A 19,784-nucleotide genomic window follows, 5' to 3' on the forward strand; every position below is an offset into this window, starting at 1 on the left:
AGAGAGAGAGAGAGAGAGAGTGTTGCTTGTCTAAATGTGTATACAGTGAGTTCATACCTGGCCCTGTCCATAAGTCAGAAGAATCAGACCTCGTGGAACTGGAGTTACATGTCTGTGAGATGCCATGTGTATCCTGAGAACTGAACTCAGGCCCTCTGGGAGAGCCCAACCCCACTTCTTGACTCTTACAGTCAATCTTCACTCATTTATTCAACATCTACTGAGCATCTGCTCACAATAACCACTTCCCACCCTCACAGAGCTTGGATTTTAGGGCAAATATACAAATGTATGTGAAAATATGGTTTATAACTTGGTCTTGAGAGGGAGTTGTACAACAGTAGATAAGAAAGTAAAAAAAAAAAGTAATTACTTTTTCTAGAAGTAGCCAAGGAGGCTATGCAGAGGCACAATTTCGAAGGGCAAGAGGCAAGCAGGCAGCTTCAGACTGCCTAGAATCGTACCTGAGCTCTGATGGGTGACTTCTAAGCAAGTCAGTCAACCTCCCTGGTCTTAGTTTTTTCCTCTGAAAAAGGCAGGGTTCTATAAAGCTCAAATAAGTTAAATCTGTATGGTAGCTCATATCTGAAATCTTAGTACTTGAAAGGCTGAGTCAGCAGAATTGCCATCATTTCAAGGCCAACCTGTGTTACAGAGTGAATTCCAGGCCAGCCTGGTCTACGAATAAGACTTTCTCTCAAGAAAAAAAAAATAGTAGATGATTTAACATGTATAAAGCAATCAGGACAGTGTCTAGCATAATATGCTCAATAAATATTGACTTTACCAGGAATGTCAGAGCCATTAAAGGATTACACCAATGTTGGGCAATTGTAGCACACACTTTCAATTCCAGCACCTGGGAGAAGTAGGTGGATCTCTCTGAGTTTGAGGTCAACCTGGTCTACAGAGCTAGTTTCAGGACACCCAGGACTATAAGGAGAAGCCCTGTCTCAAAAAAACGAACATCAGAGAATTACACCAAGATCAACTATATATGTTAGGTGTTATAATGCACACCAATATTCCAGGCACTCGGGAGGTAGAGGCAGAAGAATAAGAAGTTCAAGATCAACCTTAAGCCGGGCAATGGTGGCGCACGCCTTTAATCCCAGCACTTGGGAGGCAGAGGCAGGTGGATTTCTGAGTTCGAGGCCAGCCTGGTCTACAGAGTGAGTTCCAGGACAGCCAGAGCTACACAGAGAAAGCCTGTCTCAAAAAAAAAAAATCAACTAAATTTATAGGCTGCAAATCATGGTGCTGATAACGTTGAGAATAGATTGAAAAGTTAGAAGCTAGACAGGTGAGGTAGTCAGAGAGCCATACACAGAAAACCCAGCTCACCTTTGTTAATTTAATTTAATTATTGTTTGTGTGTACGAGTGTTTTGCCTCCATGTGCTTCTGTGCACCATCTGTGTGCCTACTGTCTGTGAAGGCTGGAAGAAGGCATCTGTTACAGGTGGTTTTGAGCCCCCTTGTGTGTTCTGGGAACCAAACCTGAGGCTTCTGTAAATGCAGTAAGGACTCTTCACCTCTGAGCTATCTTTCCTCACCTTCATATTAGATAACAGAAGAATAGAAAGGGTCTAGATCTTGTGATGTATTTAGTGATTGATTGGCTAATCAGGTAAGACTGATCATGATTAAATAACGTCTATGACATTAGAAAGCACTTTTTATTTTTTTCTTTCTTTTTTCTTTCCTTTTTTTCCTTTGTTGTTGGTAGTGATGGTAGTTTTTGGTTTTTTGAGATGGTTTATCTGTGTAGCCCTGGCTATCCACCTGCCTCTGCCTCCCGAATGCTAGGATAAAGGCATGTGCTACTACTGCCCAGTAACTTTTTAAATTGTGCTGTTGTACCAAGCATGGTGGTGCATGCCTTTAATCCCAGCACTTGGGAGGCAGAAGCAGATGGATCTCTGTGAGCCTAAGGCCAACCTGGTCTACAAAGCAACTTCAGGACATCTAGGGTTCTGTTAGTTAGAGAAACCCTTTCTCAAAAAAAAAGAAAGAAATAAAGAAAGAAAAGAAAAAAACTGTGCTGTTGTTGTTTGAGCGTAGACCAATCTTAATTTGCCAAGAAGCCAAGAATGACTTGGAACTACTCTTCCTGGCTCCACCTCCTGAGCACTGGGATCACATGTGCATGCCATCAGACCCAGCTGAAGGCACTATTATAGGCTAGGTATTGTTACATGCTGCATCCAATTATCTCTTCAGCAAATGGTCACTGAGCCAGGCACTGATAAACATAACTTACTGCCCACACCGAGCATGCTTCACATAATTAACATCCACGGTGATCTGATGATGTCACAGAATTCTGATTCATCTTATAAAGGTTTAAATTAAGACTGATAAGACCTATTTTTCCCACACGGAGCCATGTTTTTTTTTTTTTTTTTTTTTTTTTTTTTTTGTTTTTTCGAGACAGGGTTTCTCTGTGTAGCCCTGGCTGTCCTGGAACTCACTCTGTAGACCAGGCTGGCCTCGAACTCAGAAATCCACCTGCCTCTGCCTCCCAAGTGCTGGGATTAAAGGCGTGCGCCACCACCGCCCGGCCGGAGCCATGTTTTTAATCTATAAAATGAAGGGAAATATTTCCTACCTCAAGGAGTTCTTATATAGATTTTTAAAATGTAAAGTATATCTATCTACATTATGCTAAAATTGCAACTTTTTTTAGGGTCACAGAAAAAGTAAACGACAGCCAGACATGGTGGTGCACGGCTTTGATCCCAGCACTCAGAAGGCAGAAGCAGGTGGATCTCTGTGAGTTCGAGGCCAGCTTGGTCTACTGAGTGAGATCCAGAACAGCCGGAGCTACACAGAAAATCCCTGTTTCAAAAAACAAAACAAAAAGTAAATATCAAAAGATAAAAATGAGAGGAGAGGGGCCGTGTTGGTACATACCTTTGATTCTACCACTCTGGATGCAAAAGCAGGTGGATCTCTAAGTTGGAGGCTAACCTGGTCTCCATAGTAAGACCCTGTCTCAAAACAAAAACAACAAAGTGGGGGGGAGACAGGAATATTGAATTATTTAGGCATCTAGAGAATTGAATTGTTCCTATGGAAGAGAGATTTCTTGAAAGGGGATTATTCCAGGTGACCTAGGTACCACCCACCTCAAAAATGCAAAGGCATTCTGCAGGGAAACAGGACAACTATTGTTCTGCCTCGGAGGACAGACTCTCCTGGGAAACTGGGCATGATCTTTGTACCCACTCTCTCCATCTACCAGGTTCACTTCCCGTTAGTTCTTTCTGCTGCCTCCCATCTTTCCCACAAAATAAAACAAGGAAATTGTCTTTAGCAATACAGATAAAGAAAGTAATGAAGAGACTGTCTACTTCTCAGGGAGGCTGAAATAGGCCTAGAGGAGCCCAGGGAAAGCTTGAGTTCCCTAAAGTCACAATCTAAAGTTAGCCAACAGGGGCTAAGGTTGATTCTCAGAACACCCTGTGGGCACTGGTGAACCACAAAAGCTGGGGGTTACTAGGGACTAGAGGTGGGAAGACCCGTCTGAAAGCCAGCCAAGTTCAGGTAAGATCACCCAGGATATTTTATCCCTGTCTCTGGACCCTTCATACGAGCAATAGTCACCTTTAGCATTTTAACTTAAGAAACAGAGAGCCGGGCGGTGGTGGCGCACGCCTTTAATCCCAGCACTTGGGAGGCAGAGGCAGGCGGATTTCTGAGTTCGAGGCCAGCCTGGTCTACAGAGTGGGTTCCAGGACAGCCAGGGCTACACAGAGAAATCCTGTCTCAAAAAAAAAGAGAGAGAGAGATAAAGGAGGGACTTGAAAATGTCATTGGGGTATGGGAATTAATGCTCATTTGTTGTGCCAATGGCCAGTTTGCCATTCCACAGGTGTTACTTCACCTGCACAGTCCCTCAAGGCATTTGTCATTCACATTTTAAAATGAAACTATGACTCAGAAAGTAGCTCTGTGGTGTACTCTTGCAATACTCTGCGCTTTTGTGTGATACCTGTTGACGATATCTCTGTCTCTGTCTGTTGTCTCTGTTTTACTGTATAGCCTTAGCTGTCCTGGAACCCCAAAAAGAGACCAAGCTAGCCTCCAACTAACAGATTTGCCTTCTCAAGATGTCTTTTTTTTTTAGATTTTTTTATTTTATGTATATAAATATTTTTGCCTACACGTGTATATGTCCATCATGTGTATGCCTGTACCTTCAGAGTTCAGAAGACAGCATCAGGTCCCCTGGAACTGGAGTTCCAGGTGGATATGAGAACTTGGGTCCTCTGCAAGGGAGGCAAGTACTCCTAACCATTGAGCCCTCCAGTCCTGTTGTCTCTTTTTTCTATTAATATCAGAATAAGGCCTTGTCTGCCCTCTCCACTTCACTGTTGGAATGTAAAACTATGCCGAGCAGCAAGCAGACTATCAATGAATATGCACTGAGGGGCTGAGGAGAGATGACTCAGATGGTGGAGTGCTTGTGAAAGCATAGAGGCTTGAGTTCAAACCTCCCTAGCACCCAGGTATGCACAGCACAGTGGTACAGACCTGCAATCCCAGTCTTGGGGAGTAGGAGACAGAAGGATCCCCTGGACTTCCTAGCCATCCAACATCCAGTCTAGCCCAACTGAAGGTGGAAAGTGACTGGGGAAGACACCTGACTTTACCTTCTGGCACACACATACACATACACACACACACACACTGAATTGAAGGGATGAATGCAAGAGGACATGTGACTGGCCAAAGGCACTTACATACATCACCACCATGATTTGAATTCTAACAACTCTATTCTATCATGTATATTCTACCCCACCCCCTGCCAAAAAACCCCAAAAAACAAAAAAACTTTCTGAGGCAGAGGCCAGTGTTCAAGGTCAGCCACAGCTCATCAGGTGTGGGAGCCTAACCACATGAAACAAACAACAAAAACAAACAAACAACTTCCCTGTGTCCCTTTATTTCTAAATATCCAAGTTCTGTGGGTCCCTCAGTTGTCTGTAAGCATATGACATGTACCACTGGCACAAACTCACCTGATTAGGAAAGCTCATGAAAGACTAGGAAAAAGACTGTGGCATAAACTTTCTTTTTTTTTTTTTTTGGTTTTTCGAGACAGGGTCTCTCTGTGTAGTCCTGGCTGTCCTGGAACTCACTCTGTAGACCAGGCTGGCCTCGAACTCAGAAATCCACCTGCCTCTGCCTCCCAAGTGCTGGGATTAAAGGCGTGCGCCACCACTGCCCTGCTGGCATAAACTTTCTTCAGTTTAGATTCTCCTCCTCTAAGAAGCCTTTCCAGATGTCTCCACCTTCCTGCCTATTCCCCTCTGCTGGTCTCACATCTGTGACACCAAAGTGGCTCCAAGTCACCTGGATGCTGATGACTCTACACAGATTAGTAATTTATTGAAGCAATTTCATTCCACAGATGTTTACTGAACACAAGTGTATGTTCAGACCTACCTGCGCCAGGCCCAGTGGGCGGACACAGAGATGAATCAGACACAACCTCAAAGGACTTAACAGTTGGTAGAGGAGACAGACATTAGACACAGATACAATTTACTAGAACTCAAAACAGGATGACCTAAGTGATATTAAGGAACTATGAGCAATATGCTATATGCATAAACCTCAATTACTTAATTATTATTCTCAAGAGTGTATCACAGAAGGTCAGAGCTGAAGGGTATCATCTGCTTCAACCCCTTGTTTTCCAATAGGGGAAGCTGAGATTCAGAAGGGTAAGGGCGTGGCCTAAAATCTTTCTAGTCTGACTGGCTGAGTCCAGACTTTAAGGTCTTCTGAAACTTAGTCCTGGGATTTTTAACTCCTCCTCTGGAAGCTTCAGATCCAGTAGTACTATATTCCATCAAACAGATATTCGAGAAAGTTCTTCCTCCTGGACAAGGTGAAGCAAACCCAAGACACTCAGAGCTCAGGAAGCAGAGGGTGATCCCAGCTGCCAACCCAGTTTTTCAATCTATTGACCCAATGTTCTTTCCCCTGTTCCTACCACGATGCCTCTCAATTGATTCTAAAATAAACATGCCATTGCTTGTGGTGTTGGGGTACAGGCCTAAATACATGATAAGCAAGCTATAAAACTGAGCTATAGCCTAGTTTTCAAGTATTTTTTCAGGATTATTTATTTGTTTGTTTGGTATTTGTTTTTTTGAGACTGGGTTTCTTTGTGTAGCCTTGACTGTCATGGAGTGTCGACAATGCTGGCCTTGAACTCCAGAACTTTATTATTATTATTATTAAGGTAAGGTCTCATATAGTCCAGGCTGGCCTCGAACTTCTGAACCTCCTGCCTCCACCTCTGGAATGTTGAGATTACAAATGTGCTACCACACCTGACTTGGATTTTTAATGTATTTTTAATGGTTTCATTGAAGCCACTTGAACGTGACCCTGTTATTTTGGGGATTCACAAATCTCACTTGAGGACCCTGTTATTTTTGGGACTCACAAACCTCTCTTTCCATTAAACACCAAACACTAGTTCTGACATCCCAAATTTCCCCTAGCTCCTCCTCTTCTCCCCATAGGGAGGAATTTGCCTAAACATCAAAGCAGAAGACAAGGGTCCACAAATTGCCTGAGCGATGAGAACAGGCGATGAGAAGGATCTGAGAACACTCATTCATTCAGCCAGTCAGTCACTGACCAGCCTGAGTTTGACAGTCTTTTTTTTTTTTTTTGGTTTTTCGAGACAGGGTTTCTCTGTGTAGTCCTGGCTGTCCTGGAACTCACTCTGTAGACCAGGCTGGCCTCGAACTCAGAAATCCGCCTGTCTCTGCCTCCCAAGTGCTGGGATTAAAGGCGTGCGCCCGGCTGAGTTTGATCGTCTTAACTTGACTTTCTATACAGTAACACAGCTCGGACACCTATTCTGTCACATTATCTGGATGGAGAATTTTTTTGTTGTCGATTTTACAAAAAAAAAAAATTGATACTTTGAAACATTAAACTATTTGTCAGACCTGATCCACTTTATTTGGATGTCCTCTGTAAGACGGAGTGTCTATCTCGTGTTGTTTTCGCTGCACCTTGCGGAGCTCTCCACGTGGTAGAGCACCCAGAAAGTTGTTGAAAGAATCAAGAACGTGGATTCTCCAGTAAAACTCTGCGCCCAAGGCAGAAGCACCAGAGGGCGCCTATGAGGCTGTCCACTCGTCGGTCTCCAGGGCCCAAGCCGGACCTCAGGCCTGGGTGCGGTCCTACCGCTCCAAACGGCCGCGCACCAGGGCGAGATCAGGGAACAAGAAGAGCCCCACGTCTTCCCACGCCCCACCCCCTCCCCAGGGCCCCGCGGAGCCGCGAGGTGCGGAACCACGACACGACATCCTGTTTTGGGGGCCCGCGCGGCTCCGCCTGCATCTCTGCTGATCAAGTCTTTTCCCGGGGTGCTGACGGCAGCTGCCCTCCCCCCACCCCGTCTCCCCACCCTCCCCAGGGGTCTGGGACCTTCCCGCTGCTGAATCACCACCACCCGGCACTCTCCCAAGGCTCAGGGTAGGGGTGGGGACTGCCCCAGCCTGACCCAGTCCGGCTAACCCCCAAGCCAGCCACGGCTACCTCTAGATTCCCGGGCTGAGCGGAAGGCACTTCTCGGCCTTCCCGCGGAGGTCGCGGGGCGGGAAGTGAGATTCTAGGAAGAGAACAAATGCCCAGCGCCTAGCTTAGGGCCCCTGCTGAGGTGGGATGCCAAGTGCAAGTGGGGAGACCTAACCTTGAAAGGCAAGATTCAAGGGGTCTCAGGGCTCACAGGGCGAAGAGTGGAGGGAAGCAGGGGGCGCGGGACTGTGCGGAGAGCAAAGCTTGCAGAAGAGCCCGGGCTGGAGGGTGGGGGAGGCCGCGGACTTCCTGGTCCGCCCCGCTCCGGCCGGCCCGCCCCCGCGCCCCGCCCCGGCCCCGCCGGCCCGTCCCCTACCCCCCCACTTCCTCCGGCCTCCCGCTCTCACTTCCTTCTTGAGCCCAGAGCCGCCGCCGCCGCCCCCAGCTCCCCCGCCGCGGGGAGGGCACCAGGTGAGGCCCGGGTCGGGTCCGATGGGCAGGGGTCCTGGGAAGAGGAGTTCAGCTGGCCCGGACTGGGACCCGGGAGCCGGGAAGTTTACAGGAGGGAGGCCGAGGGCGGGAGGTTTTCGTTCACTGCAAGTTGGGCGGGCGCGGCAGGCCGGGCGGGGACAGCGGCCACCGCGAGCCGATCGCTGGTGGCTGGGTTGAGGGTGGGATCCGAGGGACAGCGTGGGCTCCTGCTGTCCGCGAGGGATCCCTGAGATCCGAACCATGAGAGGCTCGGAAGTGGGAAAGCGCTGAGCTGTGAGGCTGGGACTCTGCGGTGGGGTGCCCTCAGAAGTTGTGGGGACTGTTCAGTAGTGTGTGAAAGGAAAGGGCCTCTGAGCTGCAGAAGGCGCGCTCTCTGCTCCGCAGTTGTGACATTTGTGAGGCTGGGGTGGGGGGTGGGGGGTGGGGGCGGTGTCTGGGGCCTCTGAAGTCTAAGACTGCAGAGAAAGGTCTCACCCGGGAAGGTCGCAGCCAGTCCTTAGCTACACTGTTGCTGCTGAGGACGCGGTGGGGGAAATCCCCATTCCCTCTCTCTATATTTTTCTCTATATTTTTCTGACCCAATCTCTTTATTCTTGTCCCATGCAACAACAGGTATTTAGTGAACACATCTGTTGTGTCTATCTCAGTCTGGCCTTGCTGGCTTTTGTTTTGTTTTGCTTTTGAGGATAAACTGAGGCAGGAAAGGACCTCTATACCGATAGTCGCTGACAAGTTACAGGTCTTTGAGAGGAGGCTGGAGTACTGGCTTTCGGGAATGATTGAGAGCTCTTAAGACTTCTGCCTCACCTGACTTCCACATACTGTCTTCCTCCACTCTCCTTAGTGTCTACCACATTCGCCTCCTTCAGTCTTTTTGCCCCAACCACACAGATGTACCCAGGTCCTGATCTCACATTTACTCTGCCCTGTTGTTTTCTGCTCAGTTCTCTGCTCTCTCGCCTTTCCTCTCTTCCCTGCCTCTGACTACCACACACATATCTCCCCATTTTGTTTCTATCTTCCCTGCTGCCGTCAGTCTGGCCTCTTCCCTTGGTCTGTATTCAAGCTTTTGGTGTCAGAAACTGCTTTAGACTTGCTGAGTTTGAGAGCCTTTTTCAAGCCTCTTTAGTTTAGAGATGTGCCTGTAGCCTCCTGAGGATGGAGATGATTAAAGGGCTGGAAACATGTGCACACCCGCGTGAACATGCAAGTTCTGGTGTGTCAACATCTTTATCTCTTAGAGACAAAATAACTGCCCTCAGCCTTGAGAAGGCCCAGAGCAGAAGCCGGCAGAATGAAGGGAACCTGCGGTGGGTGACACTGTGGTTAAGGCGAGGGGAAGCAGTCTGTAGCAGCCAGGGCTGGGTGACTCAAGAATTAGACTAGTGAGAAAGTCCATGGGAAATCAGATTACCCTGATTTTTAGGCAACCAGCCTAGGAGCTGGGGGGACTAGCTTCAAGGTCCCTGTCTCTTAGCACCTACTGGTTCCAACCAGTGGGGAGAATGGGTTGGGTCACTTGATCTGCAAGGAAAAGGAGAAGGCAGAGGCAAGATTCTAGAGGGAAAACTGCAGCGAATCTAACTTCAGTCTCTGAAGTTAAATTTTTTGATCAGGAAAGGGATGTGAGGGAAGGACGTTTGTCCTTCGTCCCTGCTGCTTGGTGGGGACTGCAGAGGTTGGGCATCTACATTTTCTGGTGTGTGTCAGAGCCTTGACTGGGAGTTGTGCTTGACCCTCTTGTCTTTAAGCATCCTTGATGTTCTCTTCTTACCGAGCTTCTATTCCCGCTTTCTGAGGGGTTTCTCCAAAGTCTAACATAGTCTGCCCTGGCCCCATAAGTGCTTGTCTCCTTTCTAGAGCCCTTGCCTCAGCCTTTGGATTACATGCTCAGATTTTGTTTGTCTCTGCCTCCTCTGCTGGTCTGTATTAACTTCTCTCCATGAGAATAAAGAGAAGTGAAGGAGAGCAAATGTCACATTTGGGGGATCGTTGAGCACAGCTAAATTTAAGAGCTAGGCTCCTTCCCTTTCCTATCCTCTTACCGCCTCACAGTTGTCCCTCTCCCATCAATTGTTTCTTCCTCTGGGCTTGCCCTTCTCCACCTGTCTTTCCTACTCTCATTTCTGGGAGGTACAGAGGTTTGGCCCCACGGAGGAAATCCACGGGATCTGTATTAAATCCCAGCTCAGGAAAGGATGTACATATGGGACATTTTCTTGGCATCACAGCTCAATAAAAAATCCTCAGGAGCCCTGATTGTGAGCTTGACAAACCAGTACTTAATTTAGTATTCGACCTAACTAAGCAACCATAGGGCTCCGAGGGCAGAGATAATGGTGGCAGTAACAGGGTTTTTCTCTTAGACAAGGTCTGGCCACATTGGAAATTTGAGCTAATTGCAAGAAGAGTGTGACCAGGGTGGGAGAGATCTAAATGGGAAAATGCCGTGGGTGGGTGGGGGTGCCTAAGAAGTTGCAGTGGATGGTTAAGGTAATATGAGAAGAAATGGTAGGGTGACGGTGCTACTTGTCCTGGCGTAGCAATCTGCTTCAGGAGAGATGTTAAGGCGGATGATAGTAGCTCATGAGGGGTTATGAGCAGGAAGATATGAGAGCCTGTGGTTATATGGGCAGCTGTGAAGATACTGGGTGATAGTAGCTGGAAAACAGGGAGGAAGGGTGCCTGGGCACAATCTGAAAAACCTCTTCCCTTCATGTACAGTGTCGAGCCATTAGGTTTGTAGGGGTCTGTGAGAAGACCTTCGAAGGGAAACCAAAGACAAAGCCTGGGCCACCTCCCCAGATCAGACTGGTTTTCCTGTCCAGGGTCCAGCTTCCTCTTTTGTCCTCATCTCACACGGGGGGAGGGATGTCCCTAGGAGCTAAAGACCAAAGGAGGAGCTTCTCAGCTAGGACAAGAACAGGGTAGCTGGGTGTCCAGTAGCACCCAGTTAACGCTAAACCATGAACAGTACAAGATGCACCAGGACTGGGAGGCTGGATAACTTAAAACCAAAAGGATGCAGATTTCAGCCTGACTCCTTTGGCCCATTTATTTATTTTAGATTGCTGTGTGTGTGTGTGTGTGTGTGTGTGTGTGTGTGTATGGGTGTTTTGCCTACATATGTGTATATGTACCACATTCATGCCTGGTGCCTATGGAGGGTGCCAGATCCCCTGGAACTGGAACTCTATGGACCTGTGAGCCACCCTGTGGGTGCTGGGAATCGAATCCGGGTCCTTCGCAAGAACAAGTGCTCTTAATCCCACTGAACCATCTGTCTAGCCCTCTGGCCTATTACTTAAAGAAGCAAAGCATACTAGGGCCATCTTGAAGTCAAAGGTCAGAATAAAGGTTTTCACCTTCTCTGCTTTGTGAGACAAACATCAGGCCAGAGGTTAAGAGATCCTGTCCTTAACCTAAATTTGCAACTAAGTCTTTGTATCACTTTGGTCAACTTAGTATCTCTTGGCTCTATTTCAACATTAAGTTGCAAGCCAGGCCTGGTGGTACACACCTCTAATCCCAGTGCTCGGGAGGCAGAAGCCCACTTGGTCTACGTATCAAGTTTCAGGCCAGCCAGGGTGACATAGTAAGACCCTGTCTCGAAAAAATGGCTTACATTTTCAGTGCCTCAGACCCAGTCTTCCTGTTTCACCAGCCTTGATCTGTCCAGGTTAAAACTGTTGCTCTTCACTCAAAGTACAAAGATTGCTGTAGGTGGAAGATAAAAAGGCAGTAAAGCTGGGATCTTGTCTCGGGGCTCCAGGATGGGCTGTATACCTTGCCCTCTGCCCCAGCTGTGTGCCCACTGACAGTGGAAAATAGATGTAGTATTTCCTCCCTGATTTTTTTTTCCCTCGTGGAAACCCCCTCAGACCTTCGGTGGCACACTTGAGGACTGGGAAGCCCTGGGTTTCTCTGTTTTTAAGTTGAAGGACAGGATTGCAAGGTTGGCACTCCCAGCCTCGTGTGAAGTGAGCAAAAGCAAAAGAAGTGCCACTTCACAGGCCCAGAGATTGCTGAGAGGGTGCTAGGCAGGGAGAAATAAGCCTGTGTGTGAGCCTTCCTCTGTGTGGCTGGGTGGGGGAGGGGCAGCTTGGCTCCCCAAGCTGGAGCTGTACTGTCTCTGGGGCTCACTCTTTGTGGAACACCCTGGGTGTCGGGATGAGCATGGGACCGACTTAGTGAAGCTGTCTCAATCCTCTGTGTCCTCAGCTCCAGTTGCCTTGTTTCTTCCTCTTCTGCAGTCAGTCCCTAGAAAGTAGCACCCGATCTCTCCTCTTACCCTAACTACGATAAAATCCTCTGTGTTGGATGGAGCCTGGAGGTGAAAACAACAAAAAGGGAAGAGACCTTCAGTGTGGGCTTTTTTTTTTTTCTTTTTTTTTTTTTCCTTTTCCAGACAGGGTTTCTCTCTGCTGCCTGGCTGCCCTGGAACTCACTCTGTAGACCATGCTGGCCTCAAATTCAAGAGTTTTGTGTGCAGTGTCTCTGTCTTCTGAGTGCTGGGATTAAAGAAAGGCATGTGCCACTACGCCCAGCTCAGGACTTTTTTTTTTTAAAGCCCAACACTAGGTTCTCTTGAGCTCTTCCCTGCTGCTGCAGAGAAGGGGTAGAAAGAGGCTCAGCCCTTGGCCTGGTCCCAGTCCCACACTGACCTCATGTCTCCCCCAGCTTCCTCCTCCCAACCCAGCTGCAGCCAGCTGCAACCCCAGTGTGAATCTCCTTGTTTTACCTACAAACAAACAAACAAACAAACAAACTTGCAGTGTCCTGTCCCTGGCCTGGCTGACTTTGGCCAAAGGTCTTCAGCTATTCCAGCCCAATCCTTGGCCTATCTTCTACTTTTTCTTCCCATTTTCTTCAGCCCCTCTGAGTTACCACTGCTTGACTTCTCGCTCTTTTAGCTGAGGACAGAGCCATCTACTTTGTGTGCATTACCCTAACTTTCTGTTTCTCTGAGTGAGGAAGAAGTTGGCTACCTTTGTCCAGTGTCTCTTGGGCATAGAGGCTTTCCTTGTTCCCAGTCTCAATGTCAGGATTGATTGGGGATGGAGGGTGGGGGGGTGTATGTCTCTCTGCAACTTTTGTTCAGCCCTGTGCTGGGCTTCTACACATAAACAGGCTTCCCTCCCCATAGATCATCCAGTAGGAGTCCAGCACAATGAACAGAACAGCCACTACTGGGAAAGGTAGAAGGAGGGAGCTGTGATAGGCTGGAGAAGGTAGGAAACAGAACTGAGCCCCCAGACTGCGTGAAGAACCTGAAGGGTGCAGAGCATTCATGGGGGCTGAGCTCTTGTGTGCACAGAGGGACAGATTAAGCTCATTGTTGTTTTGTTTTGTTTTTTTACTGACAGCCACATGTGCTGTATTCAGCTAGGGAGTTATAAACCAGGCAGGACTTTTCCCTCTAAGCTTTCCCAGTCTAGGAACAAGAGATAAGATTCTGACCAGCTTCCACATGAAATAGACTAGGACTAGACTTTGGATCAGTGAAGTCACTTGTGACTTGGATTGGGACACACACACACACACACACACCCCTTGGGTTTTTCAAGGCAGAGTTTTTCTGTGTAGCCCTGGCTGTCCTGGAACTCACTCTGTAGACTAGGCTGGCTTCAAACTCAGAGTTCCACCTGCCTCCACCTCTCAAGTGCTGGGTTTGTGCCACCACCACCCGGCTTGTACAGAAACATTCTTGGAGTAGGCCGCAGCAGTGCTTGGCCCTATTTAGTATTGCTTGTGTTTTGGGGTAGAGACTTATGCAGGTCACTTTGCAGAGGTAAGGGCTGGGACATGCATTCTCAGTAGGGAGGGTTGCAAAATACTGAGAGCCTTCCTTGTACAGGCTGTAGGATTACACTTACCCATCTTTTAAAGCCCATGCTTCCCCTCCCCCACTCCCAGTTGGGACACTTCCCCTGCTCTAACTGCCACAGAGATCAGGCAATCAGGCAAACATCAGTACTTCCTTTTCCTCCCCCTTCTGGACCTGCCTGGGACACACCCCAACGCCAGGGCCCACTGGATGCAATCTGAACTTCAGGGACCAGACTCACCCTGACAGGTTCCATCCTCCTGCCTCTCCTTCTGCCCCATGAGCTATATTCTCATACTAACCCCTCTAGAGCCATTTCAAGCTAATTAGCAAGGTTTTTTTGGTTATTATTCGCCACTAAAACTCAGCATTGTAATATTGTTGGTTAGGGGTCCAGAAGCACTGTCCCAGCAGATCAAAAGGCAGTGGCAGTGCACTTCTGTGTGTCAAGCCCTACACTCACAGCTTTTCTGTAGTTGAGTGGCCGGAAACCCAGCCTGCTATTTAAGGGGGCATCTACCACTTATGTACAGAGAAGGAGATCCACAGCCAAAGCAGAGTTTAAAGAGGTAACGATGCTATGGAACCTTATGGAGTGGTGAGACTTAGCCTAGGCCCAGAAGAATCAGGAAGATTTGAAAGGAGAAAGGGAATAGCAACAGAAAGAAAAGCAAGCATAAACCCTGAGAGACAAGAATAACTAGGACTCAACAGGTGTGGTGCTGCCCACCTTCAATCCCAGCACTTGGGAGGCAGAGGCAAGTGGATCTCTGAGTTCAAGGCCAGCCTGGTCTGCATATCGAGTTCAGGCTAGCTAGGCTACACAATGAAGCTGTCTTGAAAAAGGAGGAGAAGAGGAAAGAGGAGGAGGACTAAGACTTGCTTTACAAGCACCATTGTAGACTCTTTTGGAGAGCTAGAAACTCATACTCAGTACGTATATCATGCAATACTGTATATTAATGCATTTAACCTTTATAGCAACCCTGTGAGAGTACTGTTGTAGCCATAGTTAAGAGATAAGGAAAATGAAGATTGCAGAGGCAATTCATCCTAAGTCCAGGGTCAGAAAACTGATAAGTGGTGGGAAAAAGAGTTTAAATCCAGGCCTGTATGACTCTAAAACCCCTCCCATTATGATCATCTTTGAATGACAAAGTGAGAGTTCAGGCATGAGCTTAATGAGTTAAATTGGGTATCAAAACCTAGAACAAGTTGTTGTCATTGGCTAATATATGGATCTTCGAATAGGATTTATTGCAAAACCAAGTGGTTTTTTTTTTATTATATTTATTACTAGGGAGTGGAATTCTAAAAATTGAAAATGTCCTCTTGCACATGCTAGGCAAGTATAATACCACTGAGCCACATTCTCAGCAGAGTTTTGTTTTTTTCCTGCAGCACTGACAGTCTTCCTATTTGGCATAAGTTAGACCCTATAGTGTAGAGTTTAAGTAGTTAAAGGAAGCTTATCTGACCCACTTCAGCCAAAGAATTTCAGAGAAAAGAACTGCCCTGCAGCTGGAGATAGAGCTTCATGGTACACGATAGTTTATGAAGTATAATTCACTCTCATTCTGTATCTCCATGAGGCCAGGAAGGCAAGTGTTATATAAGACTATTGCTGTAGAGATGAAGAAACTGAGGCTGAGGTAAAGGAAATGACTAATTTGTTCAAGGCTCCACAGTTATCTGGGAGCCATCTGATACAATGAGAAAAAAAAAAAAAAAAAAAAAAACTTGGGACTTTGGATCACAGAGCTAAGTTTGTGTCCTGGCTCCCATGCTCTAAATGACTGTGTGAGGTTAGATTACTTTTAACAGTCCTGAGTTTGGTATCTTTGTAAAATAGAAGTCCTATAAGTAGGTTGTTAGGAGGATCAAGTAACGTGGTACCATGCCATCTGTAAAGACTTCTACCATATGGAGGCGTTTAATTGAGGATCAAGATAAGCAGGTGAGCTCAATAGGTCAGATTCAGGTATCTGGTGCTCTTGATCATATGCCACACCTTGTTTTGGACACTAACTCATTCATAATCCTTTTCCGGTGTCAGGGCCCCTCTTCCCTTGCCAGCCCGGAAGCTACTCTCCCTCTCCATTCCTTTGAGGGCTGACTTACTGATTGCTAGGTGATAACCGCCTCCCTAGAGAGCCTGTTGTACTTTCAGTCTCTTGGGCCTGCGACTGCGGGCCAAAATTTCCTCCTTACCTTCCTGTCTGTGCAGCTCATTGCTGGACTTTAGGGGTCTTAGTCTTGCTGCCACTTCATCCCCTTCTGAATGGACCTGAAGATTTCAGGCCCAGGAATTCTGCTGTGAAAAGCCAGGACCCAAATAATACAGTGGACACAACTAATGACCCTTGTTAGGATACAAGAAAATAGATTTCATTCTGAAGTTTTCCTGTATGTGTGTATTTTATACTTGGCTCACAATCATCCCCATTTCCCCTTCACCCCTCCTCTCTTCACATTGCCCTCCCTCTTCCCAAGTAGTTCCCCTTCTGCTTTTCTCCCCACCTTCTCTCTCTTCCTCCTTCCCTCCCTTCCTCTCTCTCTCTCTCTCTCTCTCTCTCTCACACACACACACACATTTAAAAATATCTAAATTTAGATTTCACATAAAATATGAATATCTTTTCCTCTATAAACCTATGTCTTTTTGTGTTTTGAGACAGGTTTTTATTATGTATCTCTGGTAGTCCTAGAACTCACTAGGTAGACCAGGTTGGTCTCAAGCTTGCATAATCCTCCTGCCTCTGCTGCTGGAATGCTAGGGTTATTGGTAACCTTTCCACATCCAGCTTGTTTTACTTCATCTACCTAGTGCCTTTGTGGTAGGCTTTTTTATATATAATTTTTTTTTTTCAAATTGTAATTTATACTCATTCACACAGGGGTTATAAACACAAAAAGGCAGGACGTGGGGAAGGGGATGACACAGGAGCATGGGTGTTCAGGGGGAATACAGATATTTTTCAGAACAGGGTTTCGGCTGGGTGAGGGTTCAGGGGACAGGTCACTGTGACTCTGTCTATGATTCACTTGTCCTTATCTAAGTTGATATTATCTGCCAAGGCTACCTATTTACAAGGTCTATGACTACTCAGGCTGGTAAATTGTCACAAAAACTGTGGCAGGCTTTTTAAGATTTATTTTTAATTATGTGTATTTGTGTCTGTCTGTCTGTCAGTATGTTTTTGCATACAATTGTCAGTACCCTCCAAGGTCAGAGGCATGGGCTTCCCTAGAGCTGGAGTGACAGTGTAAAGCTGCCTAGAGTGGGTAGGTGTTGGGAATTGAACTCAGGTCTTCTGCAGAGCAGTACCTGTTCTTAACTGCTGGGCCATCTCTCCAACCCTATCCTAGACTTTCTACCTTCATTTCCTGAAAAGAGAAACTGAGGCCCAGAAGGATAAGTGCCTGGTATTTGGCTGCAGTCCAAGACTCTCTCTAATATCCTAGAGGGCCTTTATGTACATCTGCTACCCACTCTAAGGGACGACTGTCTGACTATCCTGTGGTTGAACACTCACTCATTCAAATCGGATGGAAATCCTGTTTAGTGGGAACGTGAGAAATAACCTCAACCAGTAGTACCATTTCCCTCCCAGCTGGTCCTAGAAGCAGCTGTGGTCTGGGAGAGAGAGAACCAGTGCCAGGGTTTGGGTCCACTGAAGCCCCACAGCACTCCTCACAGCACTCCACACACAGAGAAGCTCCTTCCCTGCCTCCTAACCAGGGGCTGCCCTGCCGTCATGCATAGTGACCTGGATTTTTTGAGGCTTTGGAACAACTATTGAGAGACTAGTGAGAGGAGTCCAAGTTAGTTGATGATCTAACAGATAGATTAGTTAGTAGCAGATCCTTGAACTGAGGAAGAAAAAAGTTGACTAGGTACTATCCTCAGTGCTTTAAAAGTAATAACTAATCCATAAAGTAAGTGCATGCAGTAGGTATTATGTCCGTCCATTTTGCAGGTAAAAATACTGAGGTTTAAAGAAGTACTTTGTCCAGTGTCATTGCTAGAAACACGGATTTGACCTTGACCGTAAGCTGGAACCAGAGCTCATATAATGCTACAGCTTTGCAACATCTTGCTAAGAACCTCTCCTTGTTTGATTTTTTTTTTTTTTTTAAATTTGGGGTGGGAGTTTGATACAGGGTTTCTCTGTGTCTGGCTGTCTTGGAACTTTCAGTAGACCAGGCTGTCCTCAAACCCGCAGAGATCGCCCTTCCTCTGCCTCCCAAGTGCTGGGATTAAAGGTGTGTGCCACCACTGCTCGGCATCTCTCCTTATTTCTGATGTTTGTCTTGACGGGATTCGGGATGACGTCAGGATTTCTCTGTCTTCACCTTTTCTTCTCAGTAGGTACAGGTCTCCTAAATCAAGAATGTCCCTCTCCTCTCTCCACAGGTCACTACTTCCAGTGGGGTCCAGAAGAGGGAGGAGGCACTGCCTCCACAATAGTAACTTTACAACACAATGCAGAGCATCAAGTGTGTGGTGGTGGGCGATGGGGCAGTAGGCAAGACGTGCCTTCTCATCTGCTATACAACTAACGCCTTCCCCAAGGAGTACATCCCCACTGTGTTCGACAATTACAGCGCCCAGAGTGCGGTTGATGGGCGCACCGTGAACCTAAACCTGTGGGACACTGCGGGCCAGGAGGAATATGACCGCCTCCGCACCCTTTCCTACCCTCAGACCAACGTCTTTGTCATCTGTTTCTCCATTGCCAGTCCACCCTCCTATGAGAACGTGAGGCACAAATGGCACCCAGAGGTGTGTCACCACTGCCCTGACGTGCCTATCCTCCTGGTGGGCACCAAGAAGGACCTGAGAGCCCAGCCTGATACCCTACGGCGCCTCAAGGAGCAGGGTCAAGCGCCCATCACACCACAGCAGGGCCAGGCACTGGCCAAGCAGATCCATGCTGTGCGCTACCTCGAGTGCTCAGCACTGCAGCAAGACGGCGTCAAGGAGGTGTTTGCGGAGGCTGTCCGGGCGGTGCTCAACCCAACACCGATAAAGCGTGGGCGGTCCTGCATCCTCTTGTGACCCTGGCACTCAGCTTGGAGGCTATCCCTTGTCCCCCCCACCAATTGTGCCTTGGCGCCTTGTCTGCCCCCAGCTGTGCCTTAAGGACTAATTCTGGCACCCCTTGCCTGGGAACTCCCTGAATGCCTTTTACTCCTTGAGAAGGTACACAGGGAAAGGGGCTTTGGGCCCCACCCCACTCTGCTTGGGAATACCAAGTATTCCATGAGTTCACCTAAGAGGCCAGCCCAGTGCTCTCCTCCGTTTCCCGCTACTGACCAGTTCATCCAGCTTTCCACAAAGTTGTTGCTGCCTGTTGTGATGCCTCCTCTTAAGATAGGGGCCCTAACCTCTCTCTGCCTTAGCTCTTGGAGTAGGCTCTCCAAGATGTTCTCTCCCTCCCCCAAGGGAGGAGCCACAGAATCCTAAGAAGAAAAATGTGCCCTAACCTGCCCCATGTGCCCAGGACTTACGCGCCTGCTGACTGACTCGGGCCCCCTGCTCCTGGGGGCCTTGCCTACCCCCATCAGCATCAATAAAACCTCCTGTCTCTAGTGGCCCGGGCTCCTCCCTGTGTGCTGGGCATTAGCGGGTGGGCATGAGCTAGAGCTCCCCAGAGACTGGGAACCTTTTGTTTCCTCTAAGAGGGGACAGAAGACAGTAGGCTCCATTGTGGTTCTTTACCACCACCCCTCAATTTCCCTAACAAAGCTCTGGAACCCAGCCACAGAAGCCACAGTGGGCTAGGATGCAAAGCTTGAGGGAAAGACTTCCTGGTCTAGGGCAAAGGGGAGGCTTTGAAACCAGCCTGAAGGCAGGTGCACTCAGTCTGACGTCTGAGTTGTCCCTTTAACAGTTCCAAGGGGAG

General features: G+C 47.7%; 1 protein-coding gene across 1 annotated transcript; it reads left to right on the forward strand.

Moving 5' to 3' along the window:
* The first annotated feature begins 7,943 nt into the window (after positions 1 to 7,943).
* Positions 7,944 to 19,473, forward strand: Rhog (ras homolog family member G). Its single transcript, XM_028781530.1, has 2 exons — positions 7,944 to 8,027; positions 18,293 to 19,473. The coding sequence occupies exon 2, from the start codon at positions 18,362 to 18,364 to the stop codon at positions 18,935 to 18,937; it is 576 nt and encodes a 191-aa protein (XP_028637363.1). The 5' UTR covers positions 7,944 to 8,027; positions 18,293 to 18,361; the 3' UTR covers positions 18,938 to 19,473.
* Positions 19,474 to 19,784: the final 311 nt, after the last annotated feature.

The sequence above is a fragment of the Grammomys surdaster genome, unplaced genomic scaffold, assembly GCF_004785775.1.
Source record: "Grammomys surdaster isolate TR1022 unplaced genomic scaffold, NIH_TR_1.0 458, whole genome shotgun sequence".
NCBI classification, from domain to species: Eukaryota; Metazoa; Chordata; class Mammalia; order Rodentia; family Muridae; genus Grammomys; species Grammomys surdaster.

Bases quoted from the DNA above. Each gene is read 5' to 3' on its own strand.
- Rhog (XM_028781530.1), top strand. From the start codon at position 18,362: ATGCAGAGCATCAAGTGTGTGGTGGTGGGCGATGGGGCAGTAGGCAAG.